Source organism: Punica granatum, chromosome 3, assembly GCF_007655135.1.
Source record: "Punica granatum isolate Tunisia-2019 chromosome 3, ASM765513v2, whole genome shotgun sequence".
NCBI classification, from domain to species: Eukaryota; Viridiplantae; Streptophyta; class Magnoliopsida; order Myrtales; family Lythraceae; genus Punica; species Punica granatum.
In genome coordinates, this window is record NC_045129.1 from 6,044,113 (window position 1) to 6,062,998 (window position 18,886).

General features: G+C 32.8%; 2 protein-coding genes across 2 annotated transcripts; both read left to right on the forward strand.

Annotated features, from left to right (window-relative positions):
• Window positions 1-1,486: 1,486 nt before the first annotated feature.
• LOC116202020 (putative laccase-9) lies at window positions 1,487-10,064 on the forward strand. Its single transcript, XM_031533529.1, has 7 exons — window positions 1,487-1,683; window positions 1,967-2,118; window positions 7,291-7,535; window positions 8,030-8,155; window positions 8,270-8,873; window positions 9,040-9,398; window positions 9,643-10,064. Exons 1-7 carry the CDS (start codon window positions 1,591-1,593, stop codon window positions 9,834-9,836), a joined length of 1,773 nt encoding a protein of 590 aa, XP_031389389.1. The 5' UTR covers window positions 1,487-1,590; the 3' UTR covers window positions 9,837-10,064.
• Window positions 10,065-15,186: 5,122 nt separating this feature from the next.
• On the forward strand, window positions 15,187-15,602 carry LOC116200308 (peroxidase 64-like). Its single transcript, XM_031531169.1, has 2 exons — window positions 15,187-15,290; window positions 15,350-15,602. The coding sequence occupies exons 1-2, from the start codon at window positions 15,187-15,189 to the stop codon at window positions 15,600-15,602; spliced, it is 357 nt and encodes a 118-aa protein (XP_031387029.1).
• The last annotated feature ends 3,284 nt before the right edge of the window (window positions 15,603-18,886 follow it).

The window sequence follows — 18,886 nt, forward strand, 5'->3', positions numbered from 1 at the left end:
AAATTTAGATAGTCCCATCAAGAGAATTGAATGTGCAATCTTTTAATTGACAGATAAGAACATGCTCAATACCATACCCTTTTTGTCGCATAAGTCTAACATTTTATATAAAATTAGGGTGTGATACCCACCCAATGCCGTATATCAAAATATTTTTCATCAATGATTTGATTTATCATAATAGTATGCGTAATAACTAATATATAATATAACTGAAACTAATGATAAAATTATTTATGTATATAAGTTATGAACTCTCCAATCGATAGTAAGTATAATTCATATTTTTCAAAAAGTGACTAATTAATATTCATAGGTATAAAAGTTAATATTTCTCTATGCTAATCTTAATTTGAATTTCCTATATTTCTAATTAGAGTACCATGATTGTACTATAATAGGCCTCAAGTGGTCCTCTGATTTTGAGTGGACGAACTTTTCTGCAGTTTTTTAATATTCATTAAAAGAATATCATGGCCAAGCTCCAGTTAATACTTAAAGAAGAATTAGTCTTAATAAATATGTTAGTTTAATATTGTGTTTCACCGAAAAAATAAAGGCATTTCTAATGTCACAAATAAAAAAAAATACTTAAATTGATTTTAGGTTATTCAGTATTTATTCTCTTTAAATAAAGTCCATTGGCGCAAGTATTGTTGTTGGAGAGAATTCAAGAATTTTAGAGCTTTATTTTCTTAGTGTGTCAACCCCACTTAAATATAAATTAATCTGACTCATTAGATTTCTAAATATCAAGTGGACACAAAAAAAAATATTTATATATAACTTAAGTCCAATAGAAAAATAGAAAAATATTTAAATTAAAAGAGAGTGGCGGGATAATCCCATTAGGTATCGAGCATGTAATTCCTAAATCAATATGCGAGGATGTGCGTCAGTTTGTGTTACACTATCTTTTCATAGTTACGAGGTTATTTATCCCTTAGAATAATGATGATTAACTAGCTACCTGCAGCTTTAACGATTAAAAAAAAAAAACTGAGATTCCTGCAGTTTAAGCTTCCATTCAATCCGTTTCGAGAATTGCAGATGCTGGACCGCCGCGAGGAATAAGTAATTAGGAAAAACTGAGGAACATATATACAACCGTTCAATTAAGCGAATGTCGTGGGCCGACTAGACTAGAATTGGATTAATCGGAATCCATTGAATTTTCCAATATTAGGGTATTCATTGAAAAAATTAAGTGAATGTCAGAGTGGTAGATCACATCTACTTCATTGCCTTATGGATGTGCCAAAATTGCATCTATTTTCAGTCTCTATAAATGCATATGCCCATACATTGCGGAATTGACTGGAAGATAAGCAGGGGGTTGTGTATATTTTTACGTACATAAATATATTAAGTTCTTATTAGTTCTATGCGATGAATGTTAGCTAGTGAATGGTTGACGAGGGAATAAATGAGGGTTGTTTGCAGACTCAGTCGATTATATATATCCTACAATGGCAAAACAATCGGCTATAAAGAGCTGCTTCTTGCTACCAACAAGGATATGGTCCGAGGTCGAACTAATAGAGACGACTGAGCCGAGAGATCGAAGCAGAAGGCGAAATTAGTAAACGGATGAATCTCTATCTTCAACTCTACTGCCTCCTCGTCCTTGTCGGGCAATTACTTCCCTTGGCCCGTGGCGATGTTCACTACTATAAATTCGTGGTAATTATAATCCTTTTTCGCCATCGTGCATCTTATAATTGTTATTCACCCTTCATGCGATATTCTATGTAATTGCAGAACAGTAAATTCAAATAAAAAAAATTAAATAAAAGCCACATCGAATAATTACTGTACAAACTTCATGCAGATTTACATGGTACGCTCCCAATTGTCAATCTTGCTCTATACTGTACAAACTTCATGCAGATTTACAGGGTACACTCCCCCTATGCATATGCGTTTTTAGCATCCAACGACATGCATCTTTCCTTTCCTTTCGCAGTTGAAGGAAACAAATGTAACGAAGCTGTGCGTCAGCAAGCGCATCTTAACAGTTAACGACAGCTTTCCCGGCCCAGAGATTCACGTTCACAAGGGCGACACCGTTTATGTGAACGTGTACAATTATGGACCATATGGCGTGACTCTTCACTGGTAAAATTAGTACTCCATCTCCGACTAATCTGCAAGCAGTGCATCTATCTATATATTGTATATATGTGAGAAGGAAATTTGTTTGTCTAACTTTCCCTTTCCGATATTAACTTACTCCATATGTTTGGATTTATAACAACACTAAACGAATGATAAAATAGTAAAATGTCTAAGGTAACTACCTGCTAATTCTTTTTCCCACTTTATCTCACAATTCCTATTTTCTCTCCTCTCTAACTCCTTCTCTCTCTTAATTAACGGTTGCTTTTCTTCTTTTTCTATTTAATTGTCATTTTATTGGTTTGATAATTTTTTTAGTTATTTATTTTTCATTATATAGTGAAAAAGTAACTATTAGAGGTATTAAACATCTTTCTTATTGATGGTAATTTAATTCGGGTTTAAAATAAAACAAGAATTAAATTTATAAAATTCATGTATTAACTCAATAAATTAATAAAATATTTCCTATCAAATAATTCCACACGTAGAGCGGGTATACATCTTATTCTTTATATATATGAGCATTCAGGTCAGATTGAAGATCTCCTTGTTAGCTATACAAATAACTTGCATATAAAACATTTTCCCGACAGATTTCTCGTTGGAAGTTTTTCAAAAAATCCAATGGAAAATGCGCCGAAAAATACAATGACAATATATAAAACAATCCTTCCTAAGGACAATCTCTGACGGATTTCGACGGAAAATATCCATAGGAAAACACAATTAGAAGTAAATAGAAATATCATAATTAGCAAAATCAATGAGCTAAAAATCCGTTAAAAGATGCAATTAAAAATATATAGAAATATTCTACACAGGGCCGATGGAAAATCCATCGAAAACATGTCAGATAGATCGAATAATTGTAATTCATTGACATTTCACATGATTTGCTTCTTCTCCTTTTTTTTTTTCCATGAATACTGCTCTAGAGAAAATTCTGTTATAGGTTGGAAAATTGATGACAAAAACGTCAAGGGTGAGGATAGTAGAAAAAAAAAATTTCTTGGCTTATTTAATTTTATTTGATTATATAGTTCGAGCTATTATATACTCCTATGTAGAAGAAGTAAATAAGTAAAATGGAAATTCTATAGTGGTTGATTGAAAGAAAGAAAAAATTTATGGTAGTTGGCAGTTTGCAATATCTCTACAGTTAAATTTTTCGCCTATATATATCATAGATAATATTGACCACGTCCGAGAATGAGCTGATCCCCACATTATTTTCATATCAACTCGGCCGGTTTTCCATAAAGATTAAAAAAAAACTTATCATTTTCAAATTCAAAAATAAAAAACTGAAAAAATTAAACAAGCACGATTAGGGTTTTAATTACCCCGGAGACCAACTTGGTCCAAAGGAAATCTCTGAACTGATTGCTGCAATCGAAACTCTGTCGGTATTAGTGCAACTTAGTCGACACCGTGGGCATTGCTGTTCCACCAAGAAATTGTCAGCAGAGAGTTTGAGTATTGGGATGGATTCATGTAAAGTCCGAAACTTTTAGCTTTGGTGAGGATTGTTTAATTATTTTTTTTGAGTAAAATGACTAAAAAAAACATTAACTTTGCCTATTTTATTATTTCTAGAATGAATTTTTAAAAATGGCATAGAAAGTCATAGTACAATTAGGACTTTGTTATCACATCTAGTGTCGTCAATTCATCCGTAGTGGATTTTGCTGATGTGATACAAACGGCACGCGTGGCACTAACAATGAGCCTATAAAGTACTTAAATAATATTAAATTTGTTAAAAATTATAAACAGCAAAAGAAAAATAGAAAAAATGGAAAAAAAAAATGACAGACTTCAAAGAAAGAAGGGAGTGCTAAAGTGGGGCCTTGCCGTCACAACCACCATCCCAATCGGGATTGTTGACAGTTTTAGAGGTTGCCGGCGACTCCATTGTGCCGGTAGTGGTACCAACGAGGCCTCCGCTTCCCTGTATTTAATAATAAAAAAATTGGGAAGTGGAAGAAGAGAGAATGGTCAGCTGTAGGGGCCTTGCCAGTGCCATGACCACTCCAATTAGGATGGCCGACAACCTCATAGGTCGTCTGTGACTCCACACAAATGATGGTGAGGCCTATGAGGCCCTCGCTGCCTCGAATTTAATAAAAGAAAAAAAATTGGGAAGAGGAAGAGGAGAGGGGCCGGCGTAGCGGTGAAGGCCTCGCCGATGACCATCGCCTCCCAATTAGGGCTGCTAGCGACATCAGATTTCATCAGATGGGCCCCTTTAAAATTTAATGTTATTTGAATACTTTATGGATTCCACCATTAGTGTCACATGTGCATTGTTAGTGTCATATCAATGAAATCCATATAAAAACGACAAGGGAATTGACGGCATGCTAGAAGTAGACATGATAACAAAGTCGAATTTGGTAACTTTCTATACTATCTTTAAAAGTTAATGTTAGAAATGAGAAAATGGGCAAAATTAATTTTTTTTAGGTCATTTTTTTTATAAGTGATAAACGAATTATTTGTTAAAAAAATCTAATTCTATCATATTTTCACCATAAACCTTTCCGAGTTACAGAAAAAGCAGATGAACACAATGATGCTGAAATACATAATGATTTTGCTCGTTGATTAAAATCAAATAATGATGCAAGATTGAAAACAAACAATCAAAGCCAACTTCGAGAACAAACCGTCGGTGAGCGGCATATCTCCGTGATTGCGTGAACGCCGTATGACATTCCTCCTTCGATTATGGTCTCTCATGATAAAATTCAGCGCGGTGCATGTGCTGTTTTCCTCAAATTTTGCCAGTTTCCTTGTGGTGATTCTCCTACCAGTTTGCAGAGCCTCAAAGGCAGCTTTCATTGTTGATTTCTTTTAGTTAATTTTTTTATTTTGATTTTGAAATCTATAAAAATTAATTTATTTTTATTTATTGAACCGGTCAATTCGATTTAGAAATAATGTGAACCGGACGGACTCATCCTCAGGTGTGGTCAATCATCGTTGTTAATCGATATATATGGGTGAAAATATAGAAAGGAAATTATTGTTCTACGTAAATATCGCCACATGTATGGACAAAAATTTCAAATTTAGATTTAACTGTATCGATATAGTCAATTACCATAATTATCTCTTTTAGTCAACTACCGTAAAATCACCCATAAATAAAATCCCCTGGGATAAGATTGACATCCTCACATTTCTCCTCCATATATTCAATTATGAGCATGTCTATGCGTACATAGCTAGATATATATATATATATATATAAAGTTGTATCCTTCCCATACAATAAATAGGATTAGAAAAATAAATGTCAAGATTATATAGGGTCACAAACGTAAATATGTACATAAGATTTAATATTAAAATATCAATCATAGTAAAAATAAGTAAAATTCTTGCATTAAATACATTTTATAGTAAGACAATTAAAAACTATTTACTAATTATTAGGTCATTGTTATCAAAGAACTATCATATATTTATTTATAATAATAGATTTATAAAAAATTCTATAACTTTTTTTTTATCTTTTCGACTTTTTATTCTATGGAAATATCTTGCACTTCTTTTTATGTCTGAATAATATTTAGGTTCAAATATACTATAACTCGCAAATAGGAAAAATAAATTATATATATATATATATATATTCACCCCAACCTTCCTCACAATATATATATATATTTATTTATTTACTCCAACCTACAGGTAAATATTTACTGTTATTAGGGCTATAAATGTCAATATTTAAATAAAATTTACCCCATATCTAATTTAGATTAAATTTAATTTATAAGAATTGAAATTAGAAAAGAAAATTCGTTTGAATTAATTTAACTTATTTTTACAGTGAATTTTTAAAAAGAATATGCAACAAACAAAATTAAAATTTATGGTATATAAAATTTACTTTAAAAATAACTAGTTAGAAAAGAAACTTACATGCATTAATTTTCTTTATTTTTATGGTGAAATTTTTTAAAAGGAATGTGATAATAACCAAATTAAAGTCTATGCTATGTAATTCTTGGATATTATTAACGGTCATTCTATATTATAGGATCAATTCGATAGATATAGTTATAGTATACTTTACATAGGAAAAAGTATTCTATAAATTAAGAATAATATACATATAATCTATTAAATTTGTATAAACCTAAGAAAATTAAAATGAGAAATTTTACTTGAATCTATTTACTTTACTATTGTAATGGATTTTTATGAAAGAAAATGAAAATGCTATAAACGAAACTAAAATCTATAATGTGTAAACTTCTTTTCGGTGGATATAATACGTGAGATTTGAACTTTTAAAAATTTATAACAATTTAGTATAGTAAATAGTTTTATAATCAAATTAATTGCTATAATTAATTGCATCCTGGAACACTCATATATATATATATATATATATATATATAATATGAGCAGATTTATAAAACCACCTATCTTTATGAGAAATCATGGTTTATTTTTTTTCTTCTATTTTATAATTATGCAATTGCATTCTAGGTAAGTCTTAAATATATAAATAATATATATATATATATATATATCCCTCCAATCTATATCATGTGGTAACATTATAATAGAGACAAATCGAGTAATAAAATCTGGATAATTTCATATAATAATTGACTTTTAAAATTTTGTTAGCTAAATATATATTCTTTTTTCGGTTATAAGGGAGGCCTATGGACCTACTATATTGAAATAGAAATTCTAAATATGTAATAAAATGATATGGATAGTTTCACTTGGTATCGAACTTGGGACCTCCTGGTTATCAGGTCAGAAGTATGCCACTGCGTTATAGCCTCTCTTGATAAATATATATTCTGAAGGGCATGTAATCAGATTTTTCCATGCATTTATATGAAAAGTGAAAAAATATAAATTAATTTTCAGTATTCACCCTATAAAACAAATTCTATTTAATCAACTCATGTAAAGTACAGGCAAACGACTAGTATGTATATAAAGATGATGCTGCCTAATTAAGTATTCATATATTCCATCTACCCAAAAGCAAAACTATTAGTATACATTTCAACCTCCTTTGTAACCGAAAACTATTAATATATTTCTATAAAACAGTTCATATATAGTTATATATATCTTGGAAAATTTATTAGACAACCATTTTATACACCCAGATCGCACATGATTTGATAGGCATGGGGTAAAACAACCTGCAAATCCATGGTCGGATGGACCAGAGTATATCACTCAGTGTCCTATCCAACCGGGAGCAAACTTCACCTACGAGGTCATATTTTCCGATGAGGAAGGAACTCTATGGTGGCATGCTCACAGTGATTGGACTCGAGCGACGGTTCATGGAGCAATCATCATATTTCCCAAAGAAGGAACCACGGCCCCTTATCCTGAACCTGATGGAGAAGAAGTAATTGTGCTAGGTACGTGATTGTGTTTGGTTTTTGAGTTGAGTTGAGTTTTGATTTTTTATTTTAATTTGTTTATAATAATTATGTTGTTGAATTATGAAAAAATTTATAAAAAAATAATGAATAGTTGATAGAAAGTAATAATTGTGTTGTTGAATTATGAAAAAAAAAGAGTAATGAATAATTGAGAAAAAATAATGATTGTGTCGTTGAATTATGAAAAACGTAGTGAATAGTTAAAAAATTTTAGTATTAAAAATTGAATTGAAATGAAAAAGTAATAATTATGTTATTGAATCGAAGATAAGTGAAGTAAAGTTGAGTTAAGTTAAAAAAAAATTGAAACCAAACAAGCTCGCAGCATCCCCGCGTATGCATGGATAAAATGTCACCGTTTACTGAATTTAAAATAAAATACGATTTTCCTCCAATATATATACACATATATATATATATATATTTTGCTTTTCGTTATTTAAAAAAAAAAAGAAAAAAGAAAATTGCAGCTGCTTGGTACAAAGGGGACTTGATGGCAGAGCTCGCAGAGGACATAATTGCTGGGACCGATTTGCCCCATTCAAGAGGCTACACAACGAACGGCGAACTTGGAGATTTTTCTAATTGCTCAAGTGGTACGGTATATATCATTATCATATCCTTCTCCTTCCCCTGGTATATAATCGGAAATCATTTGAATCGACTCCGGTCATGACCTCTATAACGGCTTCAAATTTTATACATTGCAGAAACGACGTATCGTTGGTTGGTCGATTATGGAAAGACGTACCTTCTCCGCATAGTCAATGCGGTTGTCAATGCGGAACTCTTCTTTGCTGTTGCGGAGCATACCCTCACAGTTGTTGGAATGGATGGGGCCTACGTAAAGCCCATAGTGACGGACTATATCATGATAAGTCCGGGGCAGACCATGGACGTGCTCCTCACGGCAGACCAGCCTCTCGGGCGTTACTACATGGCTGCTCGGGAGTATTCGACCGAGTCTGCAGCGGTCACAGGGTTCGACCACAGCAATGCCACGGCAATCCTGCAATACAACGGGGACTACAATTTCACGTCCCGTCCAATCTTCCCACACTTCCAGCTTCCTATGTATCTGGACATGAAAGCTGGGAAGAATTTTACGAATCGGATTAGAAGCCTGGCGAACGAGGATTACCCCATTAATGTCCCGGAGAACATAACCACAAGAATGTTCATCACGGTCTCTATGAATGTGCTCTGCCGGAATAGCACTTCTTGCAGTACGGACATGGGGAACATACTCGCCACAAGCATGAACAATATCAGCTGGAACAATCCGCAGGTTGACGTACTCGAGGCCTACTACAGGTCCTCCCTATCTAAATCATTTTGCTCTTTTTCCTCATATATACATATAGCTATGGAAAATGTCTGTTCCGGCTATTCGGAAGTGCAAACTCTATCAATGATATAAACAGCCCATCTTAAATACTAGTATAATTCCATGCTAAAGTTGGTAATTTATCTTATGCAGAAACTTGAGTGGATATTACACGACAGATTTTCCAGATTGGCCAAAGACTATGTATGATTTCACTTCGGACAATTATGACGAGGATGCAGTTATTACAGATCAAGGGACAAAGGTAAAGGTTTTGAATTATTACGAGTCTGTGGAGATAGTGTTCCAAGGCACCAGTGTGATGGGTGGCTCTGTGAATCACCCGATGCATCTGCACGGCCATAGCTTCTATGTAGTTGGAATTGGTTCTGGAAATTTCAACAACAATACGGATCCGTTATCATATAATCTGATTGATCCCCCAAAAGTGAACACATTTGGAGTCCCGAAGAACGGTTGGCTTGCCATCAGATTCTTTGCGAACAATCCTGGTAAGGCTTCGGTTTATATCTACTCTTATTTTTTTCCCATACAAAATAAGTTGCAATTTAATAATCGCCAGCCTTTTCCATGAAGTACGTAGTTTCATATGTTGCTGATGGCCACACCCACATGCATGTATGTGAATTACAACAAGTGATGTACTCTGCATCTATTCACCAGTTTACGTACTGCTACGTGTACATAACATCTTTTAGACATTAATTTGCAATGAATGCATCCGGATTTGAGCAGGGGTGTGGTTCTGGCACTGTCACTTGGATCGACATATGACCTGGGGCATGGACACCGCGTTTATTGTGAGGGATGGAGGCACCGAAGAAACAAGTCTCCGCCCGCCTCCTCCAAACATGCCGCGCTGTACCGATCTACCAGACATGTCAATCAAAAGATGGAACAATGTCAACGAAGGTTCTGCTCAACTCTAATTTTATGTGTCCCAAATATAACATGCAGTATATGAGTCCTCGTGTCCAATAACCGCATGTGAGCGAGTACATGTACGATGAAACTTGGGTAATTAAGGGTTATCGAATTCGAAATTCAGCATAAGAATGTTATATCGAACTATGTGAGTTTTTCCTTGTTAAATTCGAGATGGAATCACTATTTCCTGCTGGTGCTAAATTGGTATGCAAAATCATCGAATTAATCTATGCCTGTACTCGTCCAATTATTCCTCCTCCTTTTTTTCATTTTATTTTTCGAATATTTAATCCTCCAATAACCAATCTAATAATATTGCACGTACCTTCCAATGTCAAATAACATCTTGTTTTCTGCAAGATTTGACTCGTAAGATGCAAGGTTTTCAAGTAAGCCAAATAACAATTTGAAATTTCTTTTTTTTTTCTCTTTAAATAAAAATGCACATTATTGTAATTTTTTTGACATATTAAATTGTAAAGAAAATTCAACAATATTTTATTCCCAAAAATGAAAAATATAAACGTCAAACTTTACCTGATTTGATTCTATTGTCATTCGCTCATGTTTCTCCCAGAATAGACCAACAACCTTTTTCTAAATAATATTTTATATTTCACCCAAAAAAATATTTTCTGAAAATGTATCTAATCGAGATTTTGCTTCCGCTGTGAGATAGCAAAAGAATTGCGGTTTCTTTTACAAAGGTTGGCAAAAAAATTTCACTTTCAAAAAGAGCTATCTAGTTCGACTTTTGGACCTTCTATTATTTGGGGGAGATCTTGACTTGTTAGGGAGGGGTTAAAAAAAAAAAGACAGAGAGAGACAAAAGAAGACACGTTGTAGTGCCATCTCATCTGCACGCATATACAATATGTGAATAGTATAATTACTCTGTACACTTCCTTTTGGTTTGCAGACGAAGGACATCAATCATAGCCCGATTGAGATTACATATGAACAACAATTCTCTTACATGAAATAATAATTCGTACTTCCATATATATAACAACAGTGTACATTCTATAATACTATACTCGCAAATGAAAGATTAGTACAGCTTGAAATCCATCCTTTTTGGGTGAAAGAAATCGATCACTGTGACATGCAGTTGCTTCTTATCTTATTAATAACGATAAGCAGGTATATATATATATCTAAAGCAGTTAGTACACTCTCGTGCAGTAAACTAGAAGTTTGAGATTCGATTTTCGTGGTGAAACAATCCGTATTCGTCTTTTAAATTTTCTACTTTATTTTACTAAACGCATGCATTGCCTAATAACCAAAAGATAAGTGCGTATTTATCTTGGTCGAGACATAAAGTGGTTGATGAAACAAACACCTCCGGCAGCCACTTTGAATTTTTTTTCTCTGTGTTATAAAAAAGAAATAGATGCTGCCAGAAACAAATGAACTCTTTCAGTAATTTTCGTAACAAGGCATGAATGATCAATTTGATCGAGAAAATCTAGTCGAATTAAGTTTTCATATATATTGACGATATGTCTTTCCTACCTCCATCATGTCCTGTAATAACTAACAAAAGTTAGAAACTAGGAATTAACCTCCGATTGATGTTAAGTCCTAACATCTCCGAAAGCCACTTTCTCCATTTTTGTGGGCGCAAAAAACACTCAATTATCGCCAACTAAGACAAAATGGATCAATCATCTCATCTCCATCACATGCTCTTTTTCTTTTTTTCGGATCGTAGAGAAAGCTCATAATAAGCTTAGAAAAAGAGATAAGAGAAAAGAAATGAAGGAATACGAAGAATTCCGACAACGAAAATTGAATTCAAAACATCTTGATTTCAACGATATATATCACTGCACCAAGCTTCTTCTTTTTTTTCCCTGTCACTTTATTTTTAATTTATTTTATATTTGGACATATAATCTCATGAACATCAAATTCAAGGAAGTAGGCTAACACAAACAATGGAGACATAATATATCTTTTGACTCCAATCTTACACAAAAATGTGCTTTTGTTGAATTAAGAATTGCTTCAAAATTCCTCCCCATCATTATATTTAACGGACTCCCTTTTGGGCGGGCCGCTGGCAGTCAACTAATTCAAAGTCTCATAATTTTCTTCCTCCTATATATATAACCAGGGAAGGTTGCCGCCCCATATGAGTAGCGGTTCAAGAAATTATGTCGTAAATAAAATGTATATTAATTATAAAATTGACATGTCAAATAAATATTAAATATTTAATAATAATAATAATAATAATAATAATAATAATAACAACAACAACAATATCAAAATTATAAATTATAAATATGACCAATATCAAAATTATTACAATCCAATGCATTTGGAATATAAATAGGACATAATCGTTATTAAATTATTTTGGACGATAGAAATGGAAAAGTGAGAAATACGATAAAGAGTATTAACTGAAAAGAAGAAAAATCTTAAAAAATATATACAAAATGCGTTTCCTTGAAAGCTGTATATGCTCCATTTAAACTCAATCTTATTTTTTATTATTTAAATGGGGTTAGTTTAATGATTTCAACAGTCTGCTTGACAGACAATATATTATTTTACAATAGATTGGCATATTGGTTAGTCGGAACTTGAAAGTATTTCTTTAGACCTTTCAACAATTGTGTAAAACATATATAAGTATATTATTTAACTTTTCTACAACTAAATGGCACATGCTCTGTTTCGAAATCACTTTTCAGGAAAATATGCTTGAAAAGGTTGAGACAAACAATGAGGATGATAATCAGAGATACATCGGAAAGGATTAGAGGGATAAAAGTGAAAGATTATATAAGTTTATGGGAGCTTATAATAATGTAAGAAAATTAAAAAGGGAAAAGGTTAATTGATAAGAGGGAAGCGTGTCCTCATGCCCTTCTTAGAACCCGTTTTACTTGTTTTAGATAATAAAAAATATAGTAAATTAACAATTTACTTCTCAAGAGATCGATGTTATATCAACTAACCTTAAGAAAAATTTTATATCAATTTTGACTTTAACCTATTAAATGTACATCATATTGTCATTCCGTCTATCTGCCGTTACAAACTTGACGGAACTCTCTGACGAAATGGGCAATATGATGTACATTTAATGGGTCAAAATCAAAATTGATGTAAAAAAAATAATAATAATGTCACATTAGATGTTTTCGTCAACTATTGGACGGCAGGCAGTCAGAAAGAGTCATTTGATGTACACTTAATCTGTTAAGGTCCAATTTAATGTAAAAAAATTCTTAAGGTCTGATTTGATGTGATATCAATCACTCGAGGGGCAAATTGTTAGATTACTCTAAAAATTAACTAGTCTCACATGGGCATTTGCATATTTTATTTGTAAATAATTTCTTATTTTAACTTTTTATCAAGATTTGCAGTTTTTTTTCATATTTGTTATGTATTTTTTTTAACTTAGGAAAGATTATAATAAATTAACTCATATAATTTATATTAAATTAACAAATAATATTTTTTATTATTTAGTTTGGTAATTTTATTTATTTGAAGAATACCTTGAAGTTCATATTTTGTATATAATCAGTAAATTATTTTTTTTTCTCAATTTGATAAATGTAGCATCAATAGTCTTTATTAGGGATTCAAAGAATTATAGGTATATATTAGTGATGGGGATCAAAAGAACGGTAAACCGTGAGTTGAGGTATGTAAAAAATGCTTATTATGGAAGCATTTTAGCAAATGAATAGAAATTTCTCCCGAACTCTTGTCATTTCAATTTTTGTCAAGATTTTCAGTGATTGTGTTTTTAATTTGTCAATTTTTTGAACTTAGGGAAGACTCGAAATATTAACTCATAATTTATATTTAACTAGCCATTAAGATTTTTTTATATTTGGTATGGTTTTTTTCTTCAATATATACCTCAATATAGCTCATAATTTTATTTAATAGTTTAATTTTTTTAACTTTAATAAATATAGGATTAATTTTCTTTAATAATAATTCAAAAAATTATATGATATATTAATTATGGAGGAACCAAAGAAATGGCAAACCACAAGAGAAGGATATGTAAAAAAAAGCTTAGGTGGCAGCATTTCAATAAATGAATGAAGAGTTTTTATAAGCTCTCACGCAAGAGCCAGAATTAATTTGTTTACACTCTTTCAGCTTCTATATCCTCATGACTATACATTGATTAAATTAACTATCAGAAAAAAAAAAGAAAAAAAAAGAGAAATCTCAATTAGCATGGCAATTACCATTAAGTAGCAGATGACCCGTGCTTTGCACGAGATTCTTTATTGATTTTAATTAACTATTTAGATTTCTATATTTTGGTTTGATCAAATTTTGATTTTCAATTAAGAAAATTTAAGAAATCAATATAGTTGTTATTCATGTTGACAAATATGTTATTTTAAGAATATAAATAAATTAAGACCAATAATTTCAGTTAACTCTAACAAAATTCTTCATTCATAAGAAGAAATAGGTATACTAACAGATTCAAGTCTATGGTTCTTTGCATTAATTTACCTTAAAAAAAAACATATTTCTGATGAATAGTGAATTTTTTCCATATTGGCGACCTATTAGCAACTTAATCATAACATCGGAATTTAAAGTACATGACCGAATTATATCTAGAGATAGATGTATTGTTAGTTGTGCAATTCATCCAATTCATTCATAGGTACTTCTTTGTAATTTTGAAGGGAACCTGTCGATTTCTAAATGATCAAAAATTCTTTTATATTTTCAAGAAATGATTAATTAATTATAATTGGGAGGCAATGGTGACCGCCTCAGCAATTATCCCATTTTCCAATTTAATTAGATATAATAATAATAATAATAATAATAATAATAATAATAATAATAATAATACATGTAAAAATATATACAATTATACTATTGAATATTTATGCCATGAAATTTATGTTGTTCACAGTACGTATTAATGTATATCATTAATTGACGTCGACGGTTACAAATGTATGAGAATGCTCTATTTTGCCAAATGTGCATGTAGCAGCCTCCAATGATTTTCTTGAGTTTTATATATTATATATAGATTCTCATTTCACACAAAAATTAGCATGGCAATTACCATACTATTAATATCAAAACACGGTGTATCGCAGTGCGCACGCCCTCGCCTGGTAATTAAGAGATTTCATGTTCAATATCCAGTATGACTATATGTACCATTTTATTAGCTATTATGATTTATATTTCATTGTACTAAGTTTATGGGCCTCTCTTTAAATCCAAAAAGAAAAAAAAATACCAGACCTGTTCTCATTTCACTCCTCACGCTTCCTTCACCCACTTAGTAGTTCATTGATCTTGAACTACTAAGAGAAAACCTGCCCCATGCCAAACTTATCATCCCAAATACTGTCGAGGATGCAGCAGGGAAGGACGACGTGCCTGCAGCTGCTCTACTTCAGATGCATGTCCACGATTGCTTTATTAGGGTGAGTACACATATACGTGCATTCTCTATATTAAAATTAATATTCGTGTGGTTTGTTAGTTGCTATATGTATGACCCGATAATTAACTTCACTTTCGACTTGATGAAGGGGTGTGATGGCTCCGTGCTCCTGATCTGCATCTGCAAAGGGAACAACAAGGCAGAAAAGAACGAGCCTCCCAGCGTCCCGCTGCACACATTTTATGTGATCAACAGTGCAAAGAAGGCACTCGAAGAGCATTGCCCAGCAGTTGTCTCTTGCACCGATATCTTGGCCATGGTTGCCCGAGATGCTGTTGTGCTGGTATATTAAGCTCCTGGCAACCAAGCATTTATTTACAGTGAAATATAGAATGTGATTCCAAACATTGATCTATCAATAACTTTACACTTGCATACGGACATCATTAGCAGCAGTTAGGTTGAGTCAGTGATCATTACCGAAAAATGTTCGGGCCTGTTTGTTTTCATAGTTTGATTTTAGAATCATGATTTTGATTTTAATTCTACCCACTACACAACAAAAATACACATTTTCTAAGTCAAATTTATAATATCATCTCATTTGTCCTTTTCCACAATCAAAATCAAAATCAAAATTAAAGTTATTTTAACTCTGAAATCAAACGATGCAGTAATGTTTGAGAACTGGAAATGGCTTGTAAGAAATTTAATTGTTGATATGAGTTTCCAACATCGAGATAAAAAACTTATGATTGATCTTCCACTCGACTCTGGGAGCCCACACTCTCGGGTTCTCCCACTGCTCCTCATTCTTGAACAGGCTCCACAACTTCGACTCCACCCACGACATCGACCCATCAATGCAGCCGTCCTTCGCGGAAAGCTTAAGGAGCATGTGCTCGGTCAAGGGGAGGCCAAAGAATGCCGGCTCTCCAATGTATCCGTCCTCCACTATGTTCAACAACACGTACTACAAGCTAATTAATCCTCAAGGCAAGGCCCCCTACTAGTCGGACCAAGCTCTTCTAGCCAACCCTCCGACGAGTTAGTGCTTGGTTTCCAAGTTCGCGAGCTCTTACGAGGCTTTTGTGGACGCATTTTTCAAGTCTATGACCAAGATGAGCAGCATCACGGGTGGACAGGAGGTCCGGAAGGATTGCAGGGTAGTAAACTGAATAAAGGGTTATAGCTAGCTATTATATGTTCGCTATCACATCTGATGTCTATGTAACATCTTGAGATGCAGTTCTACCGAGTCAACAGTTGTAATGCATCGGAACGGTGAAGCAAGGTCCACCTAGCCACCTAATCTTTTCCACTTCCCTATAACTTCAATTCATCCTAGGAGTAGTATCGTTTTACTAATTGTACTATTTTTTAGTTTCGCCTATATATGTTTTTTTAGTGTCATCCACAAAATTATCGTTTTAACTTAAAAGTAGATTAATTATAGTCAACTTATTAATTGAAACTAATTCTTATTTGAACGTCATCTTATCCTAATCACAAAGTGTTTCTAGTGAGTTTTGAATCCGTGGGCTGCACATAAAATTCATTATTATGTGAGCCTAGTAATTCTATCTAGGCCCGTCTTTTAGAACTTTCAAGGCCCAGCCCAGGCCTTCGTCCCTCCGATCGATGTCTCTGCCTCTTGAGGTTCCTCCTCCCACTTCCAAGTTCCGGCCCTTCTGTCGCCTCATTCTCATCAACCCTTCATGGCGTATACTAGCATAAGCTATGTTCATAGGAAAAATCACAACTTATTGTAAGATGTACTCTCACATAAAGATAATAATAAGTGAACAATGTAATTAAAATCACAATTCTAGATCATGGGATCCTGCAAATTTACGGTTTCATGAACGTTGATGAGTTGAATCGGATCAGAACCGGGCATATCCATAGAGTCAAGCAGAAAACACATTTTTTCGGAGGGAAGCAACAAAACACGTTTTAAATCGGTAGAATCGGAACAATTTTAACGTTTCTATCCAAAAGGTCAAATTTTGTAACGTTTTAATGATAGCTTCATTCCATCTTCTTTGGCATTAGGGCTGTGCACAGGGCGGTTAGGTGCAAGTATGGAAAAAATTTTCGGAGATCTGAAGTGGTTGGGTTTTTATTTTGAAAATCATCCCCGAGAACCGAACCCGAAATCAAGAAGAAAATTGACTCTCCACGGATCGGGTCTTTCCGGATCGGTTCTAGAGTAAATACAAAAAAAAATCTATTTACATATATATATATATATATATCAAAGCAGAAGAGTGGAATTCGTATAGCTCTATTTTGAAACTCTGACCTCCGTATCAAATATTAGAAACCGTCTGCTCGTGATAAATGGACTATTCGGTTGCTCAAGGAATCCAACCTTGAAATCTGGGGTTATGGAAAAGAACATAATGCAGTACTACGGTACGGACCTCCTTTTCTTCGGCATAAATATATATATATAGGAAAATTGTTGGGATCAATCACTGAAAAATATTCAGTCGATTACTCAAATACAAAATATTTATTCTTGTTGTACAACAGTTTTGGATTTTGTATTAAATATTTTTGTCACAAAAGCAAATATTTTATACTTGGAGTGACTGAATTTTTAGTTGACTGAATTCAAACATTGTCCGTGTGTATATATATATATATAAACAGTATATATGCAGGATCAGAGGTATATATATTATGTTTATAATTTATAAAGAGATTAACAAAATATATGTTAATGTTAAATAAATACAATAGAAATATAAGCAATATGCGAATATAAATAATATATAATCTGTATTATAACGACCATTGTTAACATATTATAAATTGTTGACATATATAATAGATTCTTATATAATATGTACCCTCTAATTACATATGATATTTATAATTATTTATATATTGTTTATAATTATTATGCCCTGAGCCTGTGGCTTGTATGTGTGTATATATATCGAGTTAAATAACATATGTTACCTTAGATTTTGCGACCTGACATATGATATGATACTTTAGACCTATGCCTATATTAACGTGTTAGTCACCTTGGCCCAAGGAACCCATCTGATCAATGTTAAATTACTGCAAAATTTCGCGGGGATACTAAGACCTATGCCTATCTTAACGTGTTAGTCATCTTGGCCCAAGGAACCCATCCGATCAATGTTAAATTACTGCAAAACTTCCCTGGGGACATGCTCATCTTTATGAAAAACTAATATCATATTAGATCAATTTATCTTTATTGAGATCAAATAAAAATTACATCTAAGGTAACCACAAGGTATGCAAATTGCACTCTGTTTGCGAGCATTATTTGCAGTACACAGGGATTTTTCTACTAGAAGCAGTTTGTGATCGCGCGAACTGGACACTCAAGGGAGGATTAATTCTAGCTATTTGAGGTTCTTCGACTCCAGCACATGGGTATCTCGACGCCAGCCATCACCTCCCAATAGGGTCGTTGGCGATCTCTATTGTCTCCGGCGACCCCAATTGGGAGTCGATTGCTCATTTTTTATATGGCTACCATCTATATTTCCCATTTTGAAAATTTTAAAAAATTATTTCCCCTAAAAAACTTTGATGCACCAATTTTTTTTTACAATGTTAAGGCGAAAAAAAAATGCAGAATTACTATAC

Bases quoted from the DNA above. Each gene is read 5' to 3' on its own strand.
- LOC116202020 (XM_031533529.1), top strand. From the start codon at position 1,591: ATGAATCTCTATCTTCAACTCTACTGCCTCCTCGTCCTTGTCGGGCAA. The intron at 2,119-7,290 runs GTAAAATTAGTA...ATGATTTGATAG, and splicing joins TATGGCGTGACTCTTCACTG to GCATGGGGTAAAACAACCTG. The intron at 9,399-9,642 runs GTAAGGCTTCGG...GGATTTGAGCAG, and splicing joins ATTCTTTGCGAACAATCCTG to GGGTGTGGTTCTGGCACTGT.
- LOC116200308 (XM_031531169.1), top strand. From the start codon at position 15,187: ATGCCAAACTTATCATCCCAAATACTGTCGAGGATGCAGCAGGGAAGG. The intron at 15,291-15,349 runs GTGAGTACACAT...GTGGTTTGTTAG, and splicing joins TCCACGATTGCTTTATTAGG to TTGCTATATGTATGACCCGA.